Source organism: Eleutherodactylus coqui, chromosome 9 (assembly GCF_035609145.1).
Source record: "Eleutherodactylus coqui strain aEleCoq1 chromosome 9, aEleCoq1.hap1, whole genome shotgun sequence".
NCBI classification, from domain to species: domain Eukaryota; kingdom Metazoa; phylum Chordata; class Amphibia; order Anura; family Eleutherodactylidae; genus Eleutherodactylus; species Eleutherodactylus coqui.
In genome coordinates this window covers 59083854-59099612 of record NC_089845.1, presented here as the reverse complement: position 1 = coordinate 59099612, position 15759 = coordinate 59083854, and the positions used below count along the sequence as shown (strand labels likewise).

Below are 15759 nucleotides of genomic sequence, written 5' to 3'. Positions count from 1 at the left end.
ATTCCAGTTGCCACCCTCCTCTCTCACTAGCCCTAACCAGAGTAACGTCTTTGGCACAACTAAGACTGGTCTCCCGGATCTGAAGCTTTCTTACAGTATGAAGCATGGATCCATGTAAGTCTTTCGGCTAGTTTCACAGCTGTGGCAGTAGTCAGAAGCACCTGGTAGGGGCCATCAAATCGGGGCTCAGGAGGGTGCTTCCTGGGGAACTTCTTGACGCACACCCAATCCCCAGGCTGCAAGATATGTGTCCCAGTGTCTGCCTCTGAGTCTGGAAGAGAACACCTGTGCATAGGCTTTGGTTAGTTCTTTAACAACGGAAATCACATACTCAGTCAACACATCAGATTGTAATTGTAACCACTGAGGATAGTAACAACCTAGCCTTGGGGCTAGCCCAAACAATCTCGTAGGGAGATAATGTATACTCCCCCCTGGGTTCATATCTAACACTGTATAAGGCTATTGGAGGACAGTCTTTCCAAAGTGGCGTCATTTTTAAGTATCTTACTTTTTAGCGTGCCACTACGTCTCTCCACCTTTCCACTACTCTAAAGATGGTACAGTATGTAAAAGGCCTGGGATACACCCAGAGCAGACATGACATGTTACATTTACCTGCGAAGTTTATACCTCTGTCTGACTCTGAATCACCTCTGGTACCCCATATTCACAGTTTACCTCGTTCATGAGCTTCTTTGCGGTTACCTACTTGTTTGCCTTGGTAACAGGGTCAGCCTCCAACCTGCAAAGACATCAACAACAACAAGCATGTATTCATACTTCCCAACAAGTGGGGAGCTGAACGTAGTCAATTTGCAATCCCTGAAATGGGTAGAGTGGTCCCGGCAAGTGTGATGTGGCAAATTTACTTCTGCCCTGACTCACCTATGGCATAGATCATGCTAAACCGGACAAATGATGCAGCAGCTACAGAGAACCCAGAAGTCGCCCAACCTCTTTCAAGCGTCGTCGTCAGTGCTGCTTTACTAGGTGGGTCTTTGCGTCCATCAGCTGGGCCATCATGGGATACAGAAACTGTGGTGGGCAAGTGCTGTTGACCGTTCACCACACGCTGTCCTGTTTCTGCTGCTCCCATATTAGTCCATTTATTCTTTCCTTCCTTGCTGGCTGGTAACTGTAAAAGTCTTTAGCATATCAAAGTCCAAATTTTTGTCAATGTCCAAAGTTTTTTACCACTGACTCATGCTGTCAGTATCTTTTCTTCTTTCTTCCACGGCTTGAGGGCCGCTGCCTTTGCTGCGCTGTCAGCAAGGGTGTCGTCTCTCGCCTCTCCAGTGTAGGAATCGGTGCGAACTCTCAACTTTGTCAGGTAGAAGTAGGGCCTCCATGCGACTCTGTACCGCTGCACCATTCTCAACTGGTTGTCCTGCTAAGGTAAAAAAACTGTCTGGCCTTCCATATTGGGCCGTAATCATGAGCTATGCCAAATGCATACCAGGAGTCAGTGTAAAGGATTGCCGGTCTTACCTCTCGCCACTCTACATGCCTCAGTGATGGCCTTTAATTCCGCTTCTTGTACTGTGACATGCGGAGGCAGAGCTTCTGCTTCTAGGACATCTTGTTGTGTGACCACTGCATATCCGATGTGGAGTCATCAATCCTCACCCTGGTACCATCTGCAAAAAGCTCAACATATGCATTATCAACAGAGGTTCTGATAACTGTTTGCATACCTGCAGTTTCTTACTGTATTAGTACTAAATAATCGTGCTGATGTTCTATTTCACATGGCTCAGAATCTTGTAGCACAAAATCATTTATTTATTTTTTTTTCCAAACCCAATCGCTGATCTACAACACCTAGATCATCTATGGCCCAGATCACCTCTGCCTCCCCCCTTTTGAACCGCAATACTCAATGGAAAAAGAGTCATTGCGTTCAAACTAGTAAACCAAGAGGCACAAAAACAAGCACTTTGTAGGTCAAGGTGACATTGTATGCAGCGAAGTCTGAGCGAAAATCTCCTTGCAAAAAAAAAAAATGTTTTTGTTTTTTTTTTCCTTTCAGGTCGCAGTTAGCATTTTTTAACACAAGGGGGCGCCACACGATTCAAATTTTACGTCACCCAGTGTAATAGTATTTCAGGGTATGGCCAGCGTTTAGCTTTTACTCTCCTGTCGGAATATAATTATAGCTTCAGTATAGACTGACACTAGAATATACAAAAGGCTTAAAGAAAAACTAAAGAATACGGATGAATTAACATCCTACTCTGGGCAATTCAGTCCCTCTTTCTTCACATAAAAAGTAAAATTACTTCACCAAATTGCATGAAAAAGTTTGCTGGGTGACTATAGGGAAATTATTCCATCTGTAGGAGCCTTCCATAACATCATCTGTCTGAGTATCCATTGGAGAAGCGGGCAGTGGAAAACAGAGCCCCTGGGAACATGAGAGAGCGTCCCCTGTCATGTATTCCTGGTCTCTGCCCCCCATGCATCAACTCCAATCTTCCATGCACTATAAACCAGCTTAGTCATCTACTATGTCCCAAGCTGCATCTCCACAAAGGTTTGTTTCCCTGAACTTATCACACATCCAAAGTGGCCACATCTTGGAGCGTAACAAAGTCTGGTCAAACAAAACCTTACTTCAGACAATCATGAGGTTAGCACTGGATACAGTGGCATTGGGGAATATAGGCCTCCCAAATGCAGCAAAATGGCCGCCAGAGGCAGAAAGGGGCGGGGCTACAGATTTCCCAGGTGAGGCAAAATGGCTGCCGGAAGAAGGGGCGGGGCCAGGGGCAGCAGCACTTCCAGGTGAGGCAAAATGGCCGCTGGAAGAAGGGGCGGGGCCAGGGGCAGCAGCACTTCCAGGTGAGGCAAAATGGCCGCTGGAGGAGGAAGGGGCGGGGCCAGGTCCTGTCCCGGATGGGGGGGGACCGGAAGTAACATCACACACCCTGAAAGTGAGCACATCGGGGGAAGTGCTGCAGAGTCACACTATGTGGAGCTGTAAACATTGCAAGCGCGGCCGCCATTACAGGGAGGGGCTGTAGTCAACACAAAGGCATTACATTGTTCATTAGCAATACACATACCCCCCCTACATGCTTTCTCCTCTTCAATCTCTTAACTACATTATACCTCCTCCTAGCAATCTAAAAACACCTTTCTTTCTGCTAGGCTTCCTGCTCATCTTCTGAAAACTTTCTACAGTCTATCTTATCTGTCCATGACCTGACATTTCTTTCAGCAACTTTTCCTGGTCCTTCTCTTTGTATAACATTTCTACATGTTCAGTAAACTCTGCTCCCTTCCCTTCAGCAACCAGATCACAAGCTCTATGACCTTTGCCCTTGCTCACTCTGTTCAACTCTATTCTATTCGAAGTTTATATTCATTCTATTCGAAGACACAGTAGTGTTTCTCTTGTAAAATCTGCTTTCTCCAAATCCTTCCAATATAACCTCTCTTTCCCACTCAGATTACAATGCACATTAATTCTACAAAACACAGGGAAAGACAAAGTAAACAGAAAGGGTTAATTGGAAAAAGCTTTCAGTTCACTCTTATCAGCAGCCCTCCCCCCAACAATAAACACTGCACATTCTTTCTATAGTACCAAACAGACGGGATTACTGGAGAATACCCACAACGGCTCAAGGTATATATCTCATCTACCTTTATAACAGCCCACCGTATACTAGTAATCCCCAAGAGCACTCCTTGTACACGATCTAGACAGGACATTTAGCTATACACAGAGACTGACGATTATTTTCAATGACCAAACCCTCAACAATATTCTGGAGAAATCAGCCGTCACAAAGCACGGCTATACTTCACAGTATATACCTTTCCACATATGAGAACATAACACGCTCAATCATAAAGGTAAGTATACATATCATAAATCTTCCTAACCTCACACTAGTTTTACCTAGGAGAAAATGTCACTGGCGTGTTCCCTCAGACGTAAACAGCCGAGTCCACCCTCCCGACACATTAACCCTCACAGAATTTGTCTCTTGGTCTTGCATAAACAATTCTTAACCGTCTCAGACATAACAGTCACAGCATACAAAATACCCCTAGACAGGTAACATGGTGATTTTCCGAGTGGACAGAACTAGAGTTATTACCTGTCTTTCAGTGAAGGTCCAGTCTGGATCAGGAACAGGCAGAAAAGCAGTCAGAACCCAGCTCACATCGGTAGATTTACATAAAGCAATCTTACCGTGTTCTGTAGATTTTCGGGCCCCTGAGTTCTGCGTGCCATCTGCCGATCTCTGTACGTTCCAGGCTGTGACCTCACAGATCCACTCGCTCACCCAGGGACTCCACTGTTCTGGATTATGATTTTCTCCAGCAGGCTTTGGGGTATTTTGTCGCTTTCCTAATTGTGTGGAAGCAGTATGCGCACACTGACCAAGTCAAACACAAGGTATGAATCTCATGTTAAAAATGGCTCTCTGCCCAGAAACAGCCAGACAGGGCCTTTTATTGAGAAGGATAACACCTGCCCTTTATGGGCGTTTAACAGGTTACATCAGTAACATATATGATTCTCATTTGTCGGATCATATAGAATCTCCGCCTCCCTACCCACCCTTCCTCACGTCCGCCATAGTATGGACTTTGTCTTCTTTAGCATGCAGACAGCCTTAAGGAATTCTGTGTAGTTGACAAATCATTTGTTTAACTAGCTTGTGTTTGAGGAGTGGAAGGGGGCCTAGGTAAACACACAGTATTGAACACAGGATATACACATAACACTATAGCCCTTAACTCTTAGAGGTCTCTTGTGTAATTTCTATGTACTTAGCTAACATTAGATCAGACATCCATTGTCTAGCAAATACTATGATTAGATTGTGTGTGTGTCCTTTAAACTCCTCAGAGCTTAGAGTCATTACAACAGCAAAATACATTTACGTTATACAAATCGATAGACATTTTATACAAAATAATCATGTCTACTACATGCCTATGTAATAAGCTTGGTTCTAGTATTGTATCTATGTAGCAAGCTTAGTTCTGGTACCGTATATACATTGTAAACTTGGCTCTGGTACCACATCTGTGTAGCTTGGTTATGGTATTGTCTCTATGTAGTAAGCTTGGTTCTGGTCAGGGCTGTGGAGTCATAGTCCCATTTTGGTGTAGTCGAAGTCAAAGTTTGTATAAATGTACTGATTGACTCTGGCTTATAAAATATATCTATATTATAAATATACCGTAGTACAATTCATTCAATGCACAATTTGTTTTTCCTTTCATAATTTTTGTACAAAGTTTTGTGTTCTGAAATTGCTTTCCAATAAATAGCTTAATTGTTTTACCATAATGGTGATAAAAAGCCTGATACTATTTAATAGTGAATTTGGTGTAGCAGCTCATACGGTTGTGGCTGTCTATGGCTCCAGGGCGGAGAGAGAGATTACACTTTCATCTGCCCTTATACATTCACCCACTGGAGCAGCTAATTACCTAGCAGGTAAGCCTGCTGCCTCGCAGAATGATAAGAGTCTGGGAGAAATACACCTCCCATCTACTACAACTCCTACAATCCTGTCACAATATATCTACAAATGTGTGGGTTTTTTTTTAGATGCTTTGTTATACTATGTCTGATGAAGAGACCTAAGCACTAGAGATGAGCGAGTATACTCGCTAAGGCACATTACTCGAGCGAGTAGTGCCTTAGCCGAGTATCTCCCCGCTCGTCTCTAAAGGTTCGGGTGCTGGCGGGGGAGAGCGGGGAGGAACAGAGGGGAGATCTCTCTCTCCCTCTCCCCCCCCCCCCCCCCGCTCCCTGCCGCAACTCATCTGTCACCCACGCTGGCCCCCGAATCTTTAGAGATGAGCGGGGAGATACTCGGCTAAGGCACTACTCACTCGAGTAATGTGCCTTAGCGAGTATACTTGCTCATCTCTACTAATCACTCTTGAAAATTCGAAAGGGCTTCCATAAAAAAACTTTTATTGCCAATGTATAGGCCAAAATAATAAACAATTCATCTAGGAGATGAACAGTACTCCAGGGTTAGCAAAACTTGGATGCCCCCCTCTATATGTGGGAATAGTCCTTGTTACCCAACCAAGCAGAAACACAAAGAAAGGGAGGCAACAATCCAATTGTGGTGTTAATTCCATTCTCTTTTTTGCATACATGCCGATGCGATGTTTCAGCTGAACATAAGCTTTCCCAAGCATAACAAAAATAACAAAAACCTAGCAGTTCTCACCTTTTAGAAGACCTGCCACATGCCATTCATTGTCCATGTGACTGCAGCAACCAATCACTGGCTCTGCAGTCACATGTTACTCATGACAATATCACCTCTGAAGTCAGTGATTTGCTGCCGTGGTCACTTGGAAAATGAGCCTTAAGTGACCGGAGCGGCTGTGCTAGACTGGTGAGTACTACATACCGGAAGTTTGTTGTTTCATTCCATTCCATGCTCCTAATAATTAGTTTTTGGCCTCGAAAAAGTTCTCATATCTCACAAGAATTATTTTGTTTCTCTTACTAAGAGCAATAACACTTTTTTCAGCTCGCTAACTGTGCCAAGGTTTGTTTTTCTTGGCTTGTAAAACACAGTGATCATGTCAGTGAAGGGAAACTAGAGATACTGCAGAATTAATCGAGGACAACATAGACCATAGACAAATGTCATCACGTAAAACCAAGTAGTACATCTCTTTATTGGCATTAAATCACAATAAAAAAATAGAATTAACATCCCAAAACATCCCATCTGAAGACAGTGAGTGATCCACTTACGTATTCTTAGTATGATCTTAAAAAAACACATTGGGTAGCTGTGTGGTCACCATTGTAGGTAGAGAAATAAAATATCAAATATAGGACTTAAAATCTGTGACTTTTAGAGCATCATTAAAAGAGGAACAAAATCTGGGTGAGTTTCATTTGAATGTGTTCCTGGGAATAATCTACATTCAGTCCCTTTTGGGTATCAAGTTTGTTCATTTGGCTCCATTGATTGCTCCTGTTTTCTTTTATTGGTCTCTGTTGAGAAGTTGGAGTCTAATCCTCTGCTAACAATGAGTGCAGAGGTTCCAACTTTCACTGTGATGCTTCACTCGTTTGGATAGACTTACGTTTTCAGTAAGGCGATCTCCCCATCTCCGCCACTTGCTTCCCATTTACAGCTCCAGACATTGGGAATGTCCATATGATGTAAAGACATCAGGTGGGCACACACATTGAATGCAGTCAGTCACCGCACAAACACTGGTGCGCCAAGATCGCATACTTGGAGAAGAGTCAACTACGCATGACGAGTAAACTATGTGTGAACATGAAAGAGCAGGATATTGAGTGGACGTAACCCATAGCAACAAAAAAAGAGATAGATATGGGAATATGGGATGTAATAACAACCAAATGGGGCATAATGAGAAATCAGAAAGATATTGCATATATTCTTGCTGCGTGGGTTGATGCCTGTTCATGATGTATAACTATAATGTAGACTGCATGAAGAAAAGAAATAAAATCTCAGCGCCTCCAAAGATATATAAAATTATAAATATAAAGGTTGGTGAGTGAAAACTCACCTGGTGCACAGTGCGCTCCTAATTAAAGGAGCCACCGGCACCCGATATCCACGTTTGCCTTTAGAAAGATCCTGGTCTTCAATCCTGTGTCTGCAGGAGAGACGTCCCGGGGTGTAAAGCCTTCAGGCTTCCGATATCCAAAGCGGTATAAAGAAAAAAGACCCCCGCGCTCCGAGACCAGGAGCTCCGTGACAAAGATTAAATAACTTTTATTGCGACGCGTTTCAACGGTACACAGCCGTCTTTCTCAAGCATTACATACATAATTCAGAACAAGTCAACCAGTTACCTCCGACGTAAGGAGATGTACTGGATTTATAAATTGAAGACCCTAGTACCTGGGGGTCTGAATGAGGTATTGGAGAAAATTTAGACTTATTGGGGAAACATAAATTTTATGTATATATAGGAGAATACTGTTTATAGAGAATAATATATAAATATTTACATGATAAAAATAATTTATTTATTTTTATAGGGTATAATTAGAATATTATCGTTTAGATATAATATGTTATCTATATTTTTATAAAGGGATTTAAGTATTTATTTATTTTTATTCATTCATATTGATGGTCGATTTGAAAATGCATTATTTATGATTTTTTATATATATTTATTGTATATGATTATTTATGGTTTGAGTCTACAACTATTTATAACTATATTTTGATATTATACAACGAAAAGGAATTTTTGTATATAATAGAGACAATGTTCTACTGATAATTATGATATGTTGCTTGATATACAAGTTTACGGAGTCAGTTCAATTTTTGACTATGGAATTTGGTTTTAATAGAGATTATAACAATGGTGAAAAGGTTTGTTTTATAATGAAATAGATGATGTACACATCATCACGTGGAATGTATGCTGGATTACTCCACGTGGTTTCAAGATGGCGCCGGGACGCGGCGTCTATCCGAGCCGGGTGTAGTGAGTAAGGATTAATTTATTTATGTATATAAAGGTGTGTATTTTATTATGTATGTAATGCTTGAGAAAGACGGCTGTGTACCGTTGAAACGCGTCGCAATAAAAGTTATTTAATCTTTGTCACGGAGCTCCTGGTCTCGGAGCGCGGGGGTCTTTTTTCTTTATACCGCTTTATAATGTAGACTGCATATTAGTTAATGGAATAAATGGTGTTGAAAATATTATTTTAGTAGTATAATAGAGTAAAAATACAATTACACCGTTGGATTTCTTTGACTTTATTTGGAAAACCTTTTGATACCAATGGTAAAGAGTGTAAAGTTATGTTAGTGACACTTTACATATCAACTAAGTTAGGAACCTTTTAGTCTGATTTCAGACAAGTGTATATTCGCTACGTATTTGGTCAGCGGAGCTAATATACATCTATGTAACTATTCACATTGCCATATTTTTCACAGCTGTTTATTAAAAAAATTTTTGTGTTTTTTGCCTCCGTATTGCGATTCTTTTCTATTAAGCAAATACTGATCAGTATTTGTCGAGTAGAAAATTAAACCCATAAGGAGGCAAATCCTTATGAAATACTGATGGAATATAGCTGTAATGCCATCTGTAATACGGATGCGTATGTGGATATGCTCCTCTGAAGCTGGCCTTACACGGGCAGCTCATCTATCTCTGCAGTGACTGCTGACTGACAGCGAGCTCATCGGTCATCGCTCGTTCAGTATGTTACATATGCAAAAATGATCTGCTGCATTGGGACAAATGATCGTTAGTATGATTATTCGTCCCCATATGGCTACCATCGGTTGGTTACCAATCTTTCTGTTTACATTGGAAGATGTGTAGCCAACCAGCAAGGAACGTAACACTTGTATAAGTGAGCTGAGCGGCTGATGAACAAGCATTTTCTCGTTCATCAGTTGATCGTTGGCACATTTACACTTCCCGGCAAATAGGTGAACGTTTGGGCCTGATCATCACTTTGAAACTCAAAGCAAGAGTTGAGTAAAGATTATGGTCCCTGTATGGTAGGGATTTCCATAAATAAAAAGTCATATAAAATGTACAATACTCGAATAAAAAATAAGTTTTTTTTGGCTTCGATTAGAGTTTTTGTTTTTGTTTTTTAGATTTTTAACATTGTTTGTAAACTTGTTTTCTAACTTATTTCATTTACATTTCTTCTAGAGATCACCCACTTCTAAAACTCAGAAATGTTATTTTAACACCCCACATGGGCAGTGCAACCTTCGAAACTAGGCGTATTATGATGGAAGCTATGGTGCAAAGTATGATCGATGCCATTAACAACCTTCCCATGTCCTATGAAGTTACTAGGAATTAACAAGGAGATCTTTTGAAGATCCTTTGAAGATCTCTTAAGATCCTCAATCTTCTTCACATGCGATACTCCAATCTTCGTATTGATTGCTGATTTTACACATATTACTTTTAAGGCTCTGGTTTTTATGCAAAGTATACGCTAAGTGGAGCCCCTTATGGTTGCCCGAGGCATCCGTCACCTATGCACTACACTTATACCTGCTTAACTGATTGTCATGAGCTTTTCAATAGCTTTTAATGATGTATCTGATAAATGGATGGCACTATAGGCTATTGGTGACGGATGCCACTGTTGGGTATCTGTTTAATGTACATTTTTGTGGTCATGGATATAGCATACGGCAGATGAGAGTTATTATACTGAAGGGCAATTTCAAATCACAGCATCACAGAAGAATTTGGAAGCGCAAATTAATGGCCATGTTTGATATCCGTAAGAATGGAATGAACCTCAGCCCGGGATTCTTGCTTAAGTGGAAAATATGAAAGGTCTGAAGGAGGTCAAGAGGGATGTCCTCTTCCCAATCATTTTTTTCTTTCTTAAAAACTTCATAAAAATTCAGAACTTGACTTGTAATAATGTTGCCAACCAATAGGTGGTGCTGCATCTCCTTCCATGTGCATCTCCTTCCATCTCTCCATAAGACACATCATAAAACTGTCCTGAGCTCAGTGGACTGATTTAGGATTTATGTCTTGGCTCAGTTTGTCTGTTGTTTTAATTTTTGAGTGCAAAACAGTCTCAAATTTCTGGTGAGAACATTTGTTTTTCAATCAAGAGGGGTGTCCTCTCTGCATCTGTGTATTATATATTTGCCCCATCCAAACCAATTCCATTTTAGCCTGAGGAAGGATCGATAGACGATCCAAAAGTTTGCTGTAACATCATGTATTTTTGTTAGCTATTAAAAGGTATCATATCTACAAGATTACCTGGTTTCTCTCACTGAGAACAATCACAGTTTGCTCCACTGGCTAACACCGTACCAACACGGTTTAATGTATCCGGCACTTATAGATGATAATAACATCTGTTTAACGGCGATGTCACAAAATGCTATTGAAAAGTTCATGAAGTATACATTTAACAGATTTCTGTGACCAAATACATACAGCGGGAATCCATCTTCATAGGCTTCCATGAACTCCTAACGCTTCATACACCATGTATGTCATGGAGGTTCGGGGTATGTATGAAGGGGGATCAGGGGTCCATTCCTGCTCCATACAATGCGAGTGCTGGCTGTTTCTTACAGCTGACAACCGCCTGCAGCACTTTTGCTGATCGCGACTGTTAACCCTTTAAATGCCGTTGATTCTGACAGCAGCCTTAAAATGCCCTGATCGGAGGTCAGAGGTCCCAAACGGCCCCCTATGATGAGATCATAGGGCGCCTTTTAGATGCCATGGCTGCCGGAGGCCTTCTAAAAGCCCTCAGGGCTGCCATTGCAGATTGCCTATTAAGCCACGCCTGTGGCGTGGCTTTATAGATTGCCTGTCAGATCACGGTATAATGTAATACTATGGTATTACATCAAACTGCAGGAGTGATCAAACCATCTCAAGTTCTTGTCCCCAATGGGGAATTTTAAAAAAAAACGGTTTAAAAAGTTTTATTAATTATTAAAAAAAGAAAAGGTAATAAAAAAACCTTTTGCCGTATTTATGATAAAAATTCTAAATAAAATATGAACGCTTGCACAACTATGTTGTCGAAAGAATAAAAAAAATTCATAGCTGTCAGAAGACGGTGCCAGAAAGTGACCCATTAAATAAGGTTATTATGCCATTTTGGAAACAAGAACCCAACCAAAGATGGCAGAATTAAACTTTTCTTTTTTTCTATTTCTCTCCACTTAGAATTTTATTTAAAGTTTTTCAGTATATTATATGGTACATTAAATAGTACCATTAAAAAATACAACTCGTCCCGCAAAAAACAAGCCCTCAGACAGCTAAATTGATGGATAAATAAGAGTGTTAAGAATTTTTTAAAGTGGGGAGGAAAAACCGAACATGAAAAACAAATTAAAAAAAGGGCTGTGACCTTAAGGGGTTAAGATATATGTTTTTACTAGACTCCACAGCATGAAATGGCGCAGTCTATTACGCTATTTCATACCTTTTTTATTGTGATTTACTAATGTATACTGTTAAGGTGTTTAGCATGTAAATCGGGAGCTTCCCTGGTCTACATGCTAAATGTGAACAAGAACTGTAATGTGAACAGGCTCTAGTACTGGAATGCCAATTGATCTCCAATCTGTTTGACAGTAAAACTGTTGATTACTTGAGAATTAAATTTTAATTATTGCAAAAATGAAAATGTAGCACAAATAAGAGATTTTTTTGGGGGGGTGAGTGACGAGTGAAGTTTTTGTTATTCTTTTAGTTGTTGTGACATCGGCCACTCTCGCACAGGCGTTAAAAACACTGCGTTTGTACTAGGGCAGAGCTGCTTTGTGCAGCATTTAGGCTGTCTGCACACGGGCGGGTCGGAATCCCACAGTGGAATGCAGCCCTGGCAACAGCGGCGTCCGTGCGCACCTGCCTTTCTTTTTCTTCATCTGTACTATGGATGGTCCGTGCGGTGTTTCAAACACCTCGGTAAACCCTGTCAAAAGCGTTGTGTGTGAGAGGGGCCTTATAGTGAACCTCTACCAATAATATTTATAGAAAGAAGAAAATGATTAGTAAAATCTCCTCACAATAATTAAAAGCTATGCACACCTTTGCACTTTTTTTTTTCTTGTAATGTGTTTTTGAAAATGGAGACTTTTTGCAATTTGTTTTCATTAAAAATTTCTGACAGTTTGGATTCTATGCTTGTATTGTTTACCAAGACGCTGCAGACTGGAGGACTGAAATCTTCACAGGTTCTGTCAGTCAGAGCTAACTGACAGCTCCGCTACTAGCTTGCTTGACCCTCCACTCACTGCCTTTTCACTGACCTATTACAGAGGGCTGTATGACATTGCTGGGGGACAATGGAGTAAATCAGGAAGACAGAGAGCAAAGAAAGCTACTATTACAGAGGGTTGTAATTCACTCCAGGTGAGGGGGATCAAGATCAGCTGCCACAGAAAAAAAGGATGAACTAGGAGAGATAACTGCAGTGTTGAGTTTGTGTGCATTCATGAGAGACACTAGCTGATCAGTGCTGGAAATACCATCAGCTAGAAACCTGAATATAGGAGAGCCTGCAAATCAAGTATGAAGCTTTATAAATGCACAAGAAGGAAAACTCCATGCAGAAAACAGATAAGTGCATCATTTGTTTTCCTGCAGGGACTAAGTAAGATGTGTGTGTATTGATTTTTCATGCACAAATGTTTCTATAGCCTTTAAGGGGAATTTGTCAGTTTGAAAATACAGGCCATTCCGCAGGCAGCGTTTTATAGAAAAGTTCAGCAAAAACGAGGTTCGCCCTCAGAGGTATGGAAAACTTTCGCCTTTATTAATAGTGTCTCAGCATTCAATAAAACCAGGAATGCGTTTTAGCCAGCATCAGACCTTGATCACCCTATTCATAGGTATATGAGAAGTATCATAGACTGCCTTCTTCCCACCTTTTCTTGTCTCCTAATCTTTTATTTCTTGCTTTTGGTCCTTTGTTGTTATCTCTATCTTATCAGGGGTTAATGTTAAGGCCCATTTACACTGAAAGATGATCACTCAAAAATCGCTCAAACAACAGTTTGAGTGACCGTTATAAACGATCATGTTTGCATAAACTTTTAGGTAGCTAATTAGCTACTTAAGAGTTAAATGCAGGCGGAGCAGGACACCGCAGCGATAGCTCCGAGAACAAAGCAGCTGCTTTGTTCTCGGAGCTGGTATCTCTCTGAGTTGATAGCACTGACAACAGCAGGAGCTGCTTTGTTCTTGGAGCGATTGCTGAGAGCTCAGTGCTGGATACCAGCTGAAAGAATGCTATCAGCTGGTATCCCGCTGAGAACTCAGCGCGGAGCTGATAAGGCTCATCGCTGACTTTTAGCTTGCTGAAACTCAATGATGAATGAACAGTGCACGATGGCCGCCCGTTGAGATACAACAATTATCGCTCAAAAGATGGCTTTTGAGCGAATTTTGAGCGATATTCATTGTGTCTAAATGGGCTTTAACTGAAGAAAGGAACTTGAACCTATGCTTATAAACCGGTTATGTAACTTTATTGTTAGCCTGAATGATTCTGTAACCCCCTGATTTCAAGAATGACCGTAATGTTGGAAATTTGAACGATCTTAAATTTTCTAAAATAATAAAAATCTTTGTTAACCAAATTATCAATTAATATCTACCAGAGACACAAAGGCAGGCAGCACTGAGCTGATGACTTCTAAATTAATGGAGCTGGGGTGGCCAACCTGACTAGTCTACTGACTTTTGCTTGCACTGGGCTTCTCGCTCATTAACTCTCACAGACTCACTCACAGTACTGCTACCGGGGACTGGGAGCTGGTCTAGCTGCAACCCAACAGAAAATTAGAGAGGGGGCAGGAAGAATAGAAGCCAACAAAGGTGCTTGTAGCTCGCCGCTTCTATGCCGAGTACATCTTGACATCTCCAGGCCCCTTACCATGTCACATGAACAGCACGGCTTGGAGGTAGGACTAATAAGCACTGGACCAATGTTGGGGTTCGCTGGCTTAGTCGACCAGAATGCCTCCTTATTGGCTCTCCTCCCCACAATGACTCTCCTACAACTTGAAGCAGCATCAGCAGTGGCTTGTGTGTCAGTGTCGCCATACTTCATTACTTCACAGTCACATAGCAGTAGTTGGGCAGACAGGCCACTGCATTTCTTATACAAAGGGCTGGCCGCATGTAGCTAAGTTGTCACTGACAGTGGCCGGCCCTGTGTATAATTAAGCACAATGGCCTGCCCATTGGGAGTTTTCCTGGTGCAGTAAAGGGTCATTTCTCCTCTGTGGGTCGCAAGGGCCACAAGTTGGACACTGCTGATCTACAGTAAGCAGCCTGTAAGAGATTCAGTGACAATAGCATAATACACAGTGCTATGCAGATTTGGAGTCGTCACGCAGTGTATTCCTGGATTATTGGTGAGCAATAGATCAGGCACATTCTGTTTCATATGTTATTCAGAAACCCACAAAAGTGACATCAAACCTCATGATAAGGTAAGAGAGTCTACATGTGCCATAACAGTTGTCCTACTCTGTCAACTACAGCTCAGTTGCCATCTGCGTTAGGGCTTCCATCATGATCAACGCAGATCTAAACCGCCTACATTGGGTTCTGTAGTAGGAGAAGCTAGTTACTTTCTCACTCACATATCAATTATTAATTGTTATTAGAGATGAGCGAGCACCAAAATGCTCGGGTGCTCGTTACTCGGGACGAAATTATCGCGATGCTCGAGGGTTCGTTTCGAATAACGAACCCCATTGAAGTCAATGGGCGACCCGAGCATTTTTGTATTTCGCCGATGCTCGCTAAGGTTTTCATGTGTGAAAATCTGGGCAATTCAAGAAAGTGATGGGAACGACACAGCAACGGATAGGGCAGGCGAGGGGCTACATGTTGGGCTGCATCTCAAGTTCACAGGTCCCACTATTAAGCCACAATACCGGCAAGAGTGGCCCCCCCCCTCCCAACAACTTTTACTTCTGAAAAGCCCTAATTAGCAATGGATACCTTAGCTAAGCACCACACTACCTCCAACAAAGCACAATCACTGCCTGCATGACACTCCGCTGCCACTTCTCCTGGGTTACATGCTGCCCAACCCCCCCGCACGACCCAGTGTCCACAGCGCACACAAAAGTGTCCCTGCGCAGCCTTCAGCTGCCCTCATGCCACACCACCCTCATGTCTATTTATAAGTGCGTCTGCCATGACGAGGAACCGCAGGCACACACTGCAGAGGGTTGGCACAGCTAGGCAGCGACC

The 15759-nt window shown here is 41.8% G+C and overlaps 1 protein-coding gene across 1 annotated transcript in view; it reads left to right on the top strand.

The window, feature by feature from the left end:
* Positions 1 to 12650, top strand: part of LOC136579124 (glyoxylate/hydroxypyruvate reductase B-like) — a 50771-nt gene extending 38121 nt beyond the window's left edge. The window contains exon 6 of the mRNA XM_066579451.1: positions 9691 to 12650. Within this exon, the coding sequence (XP_066435548.1) occupies positions 9691 to 9847 (157 nt within the window). The 3' untranslated portion in view covers positions 9848 to 12650. The remainder of the gene's footprint in view (positions 1 to 9690) is intronic.
* The last annotated feature ends 3109 nt before the right edge of the window (positions 12651 to 15759 follow it).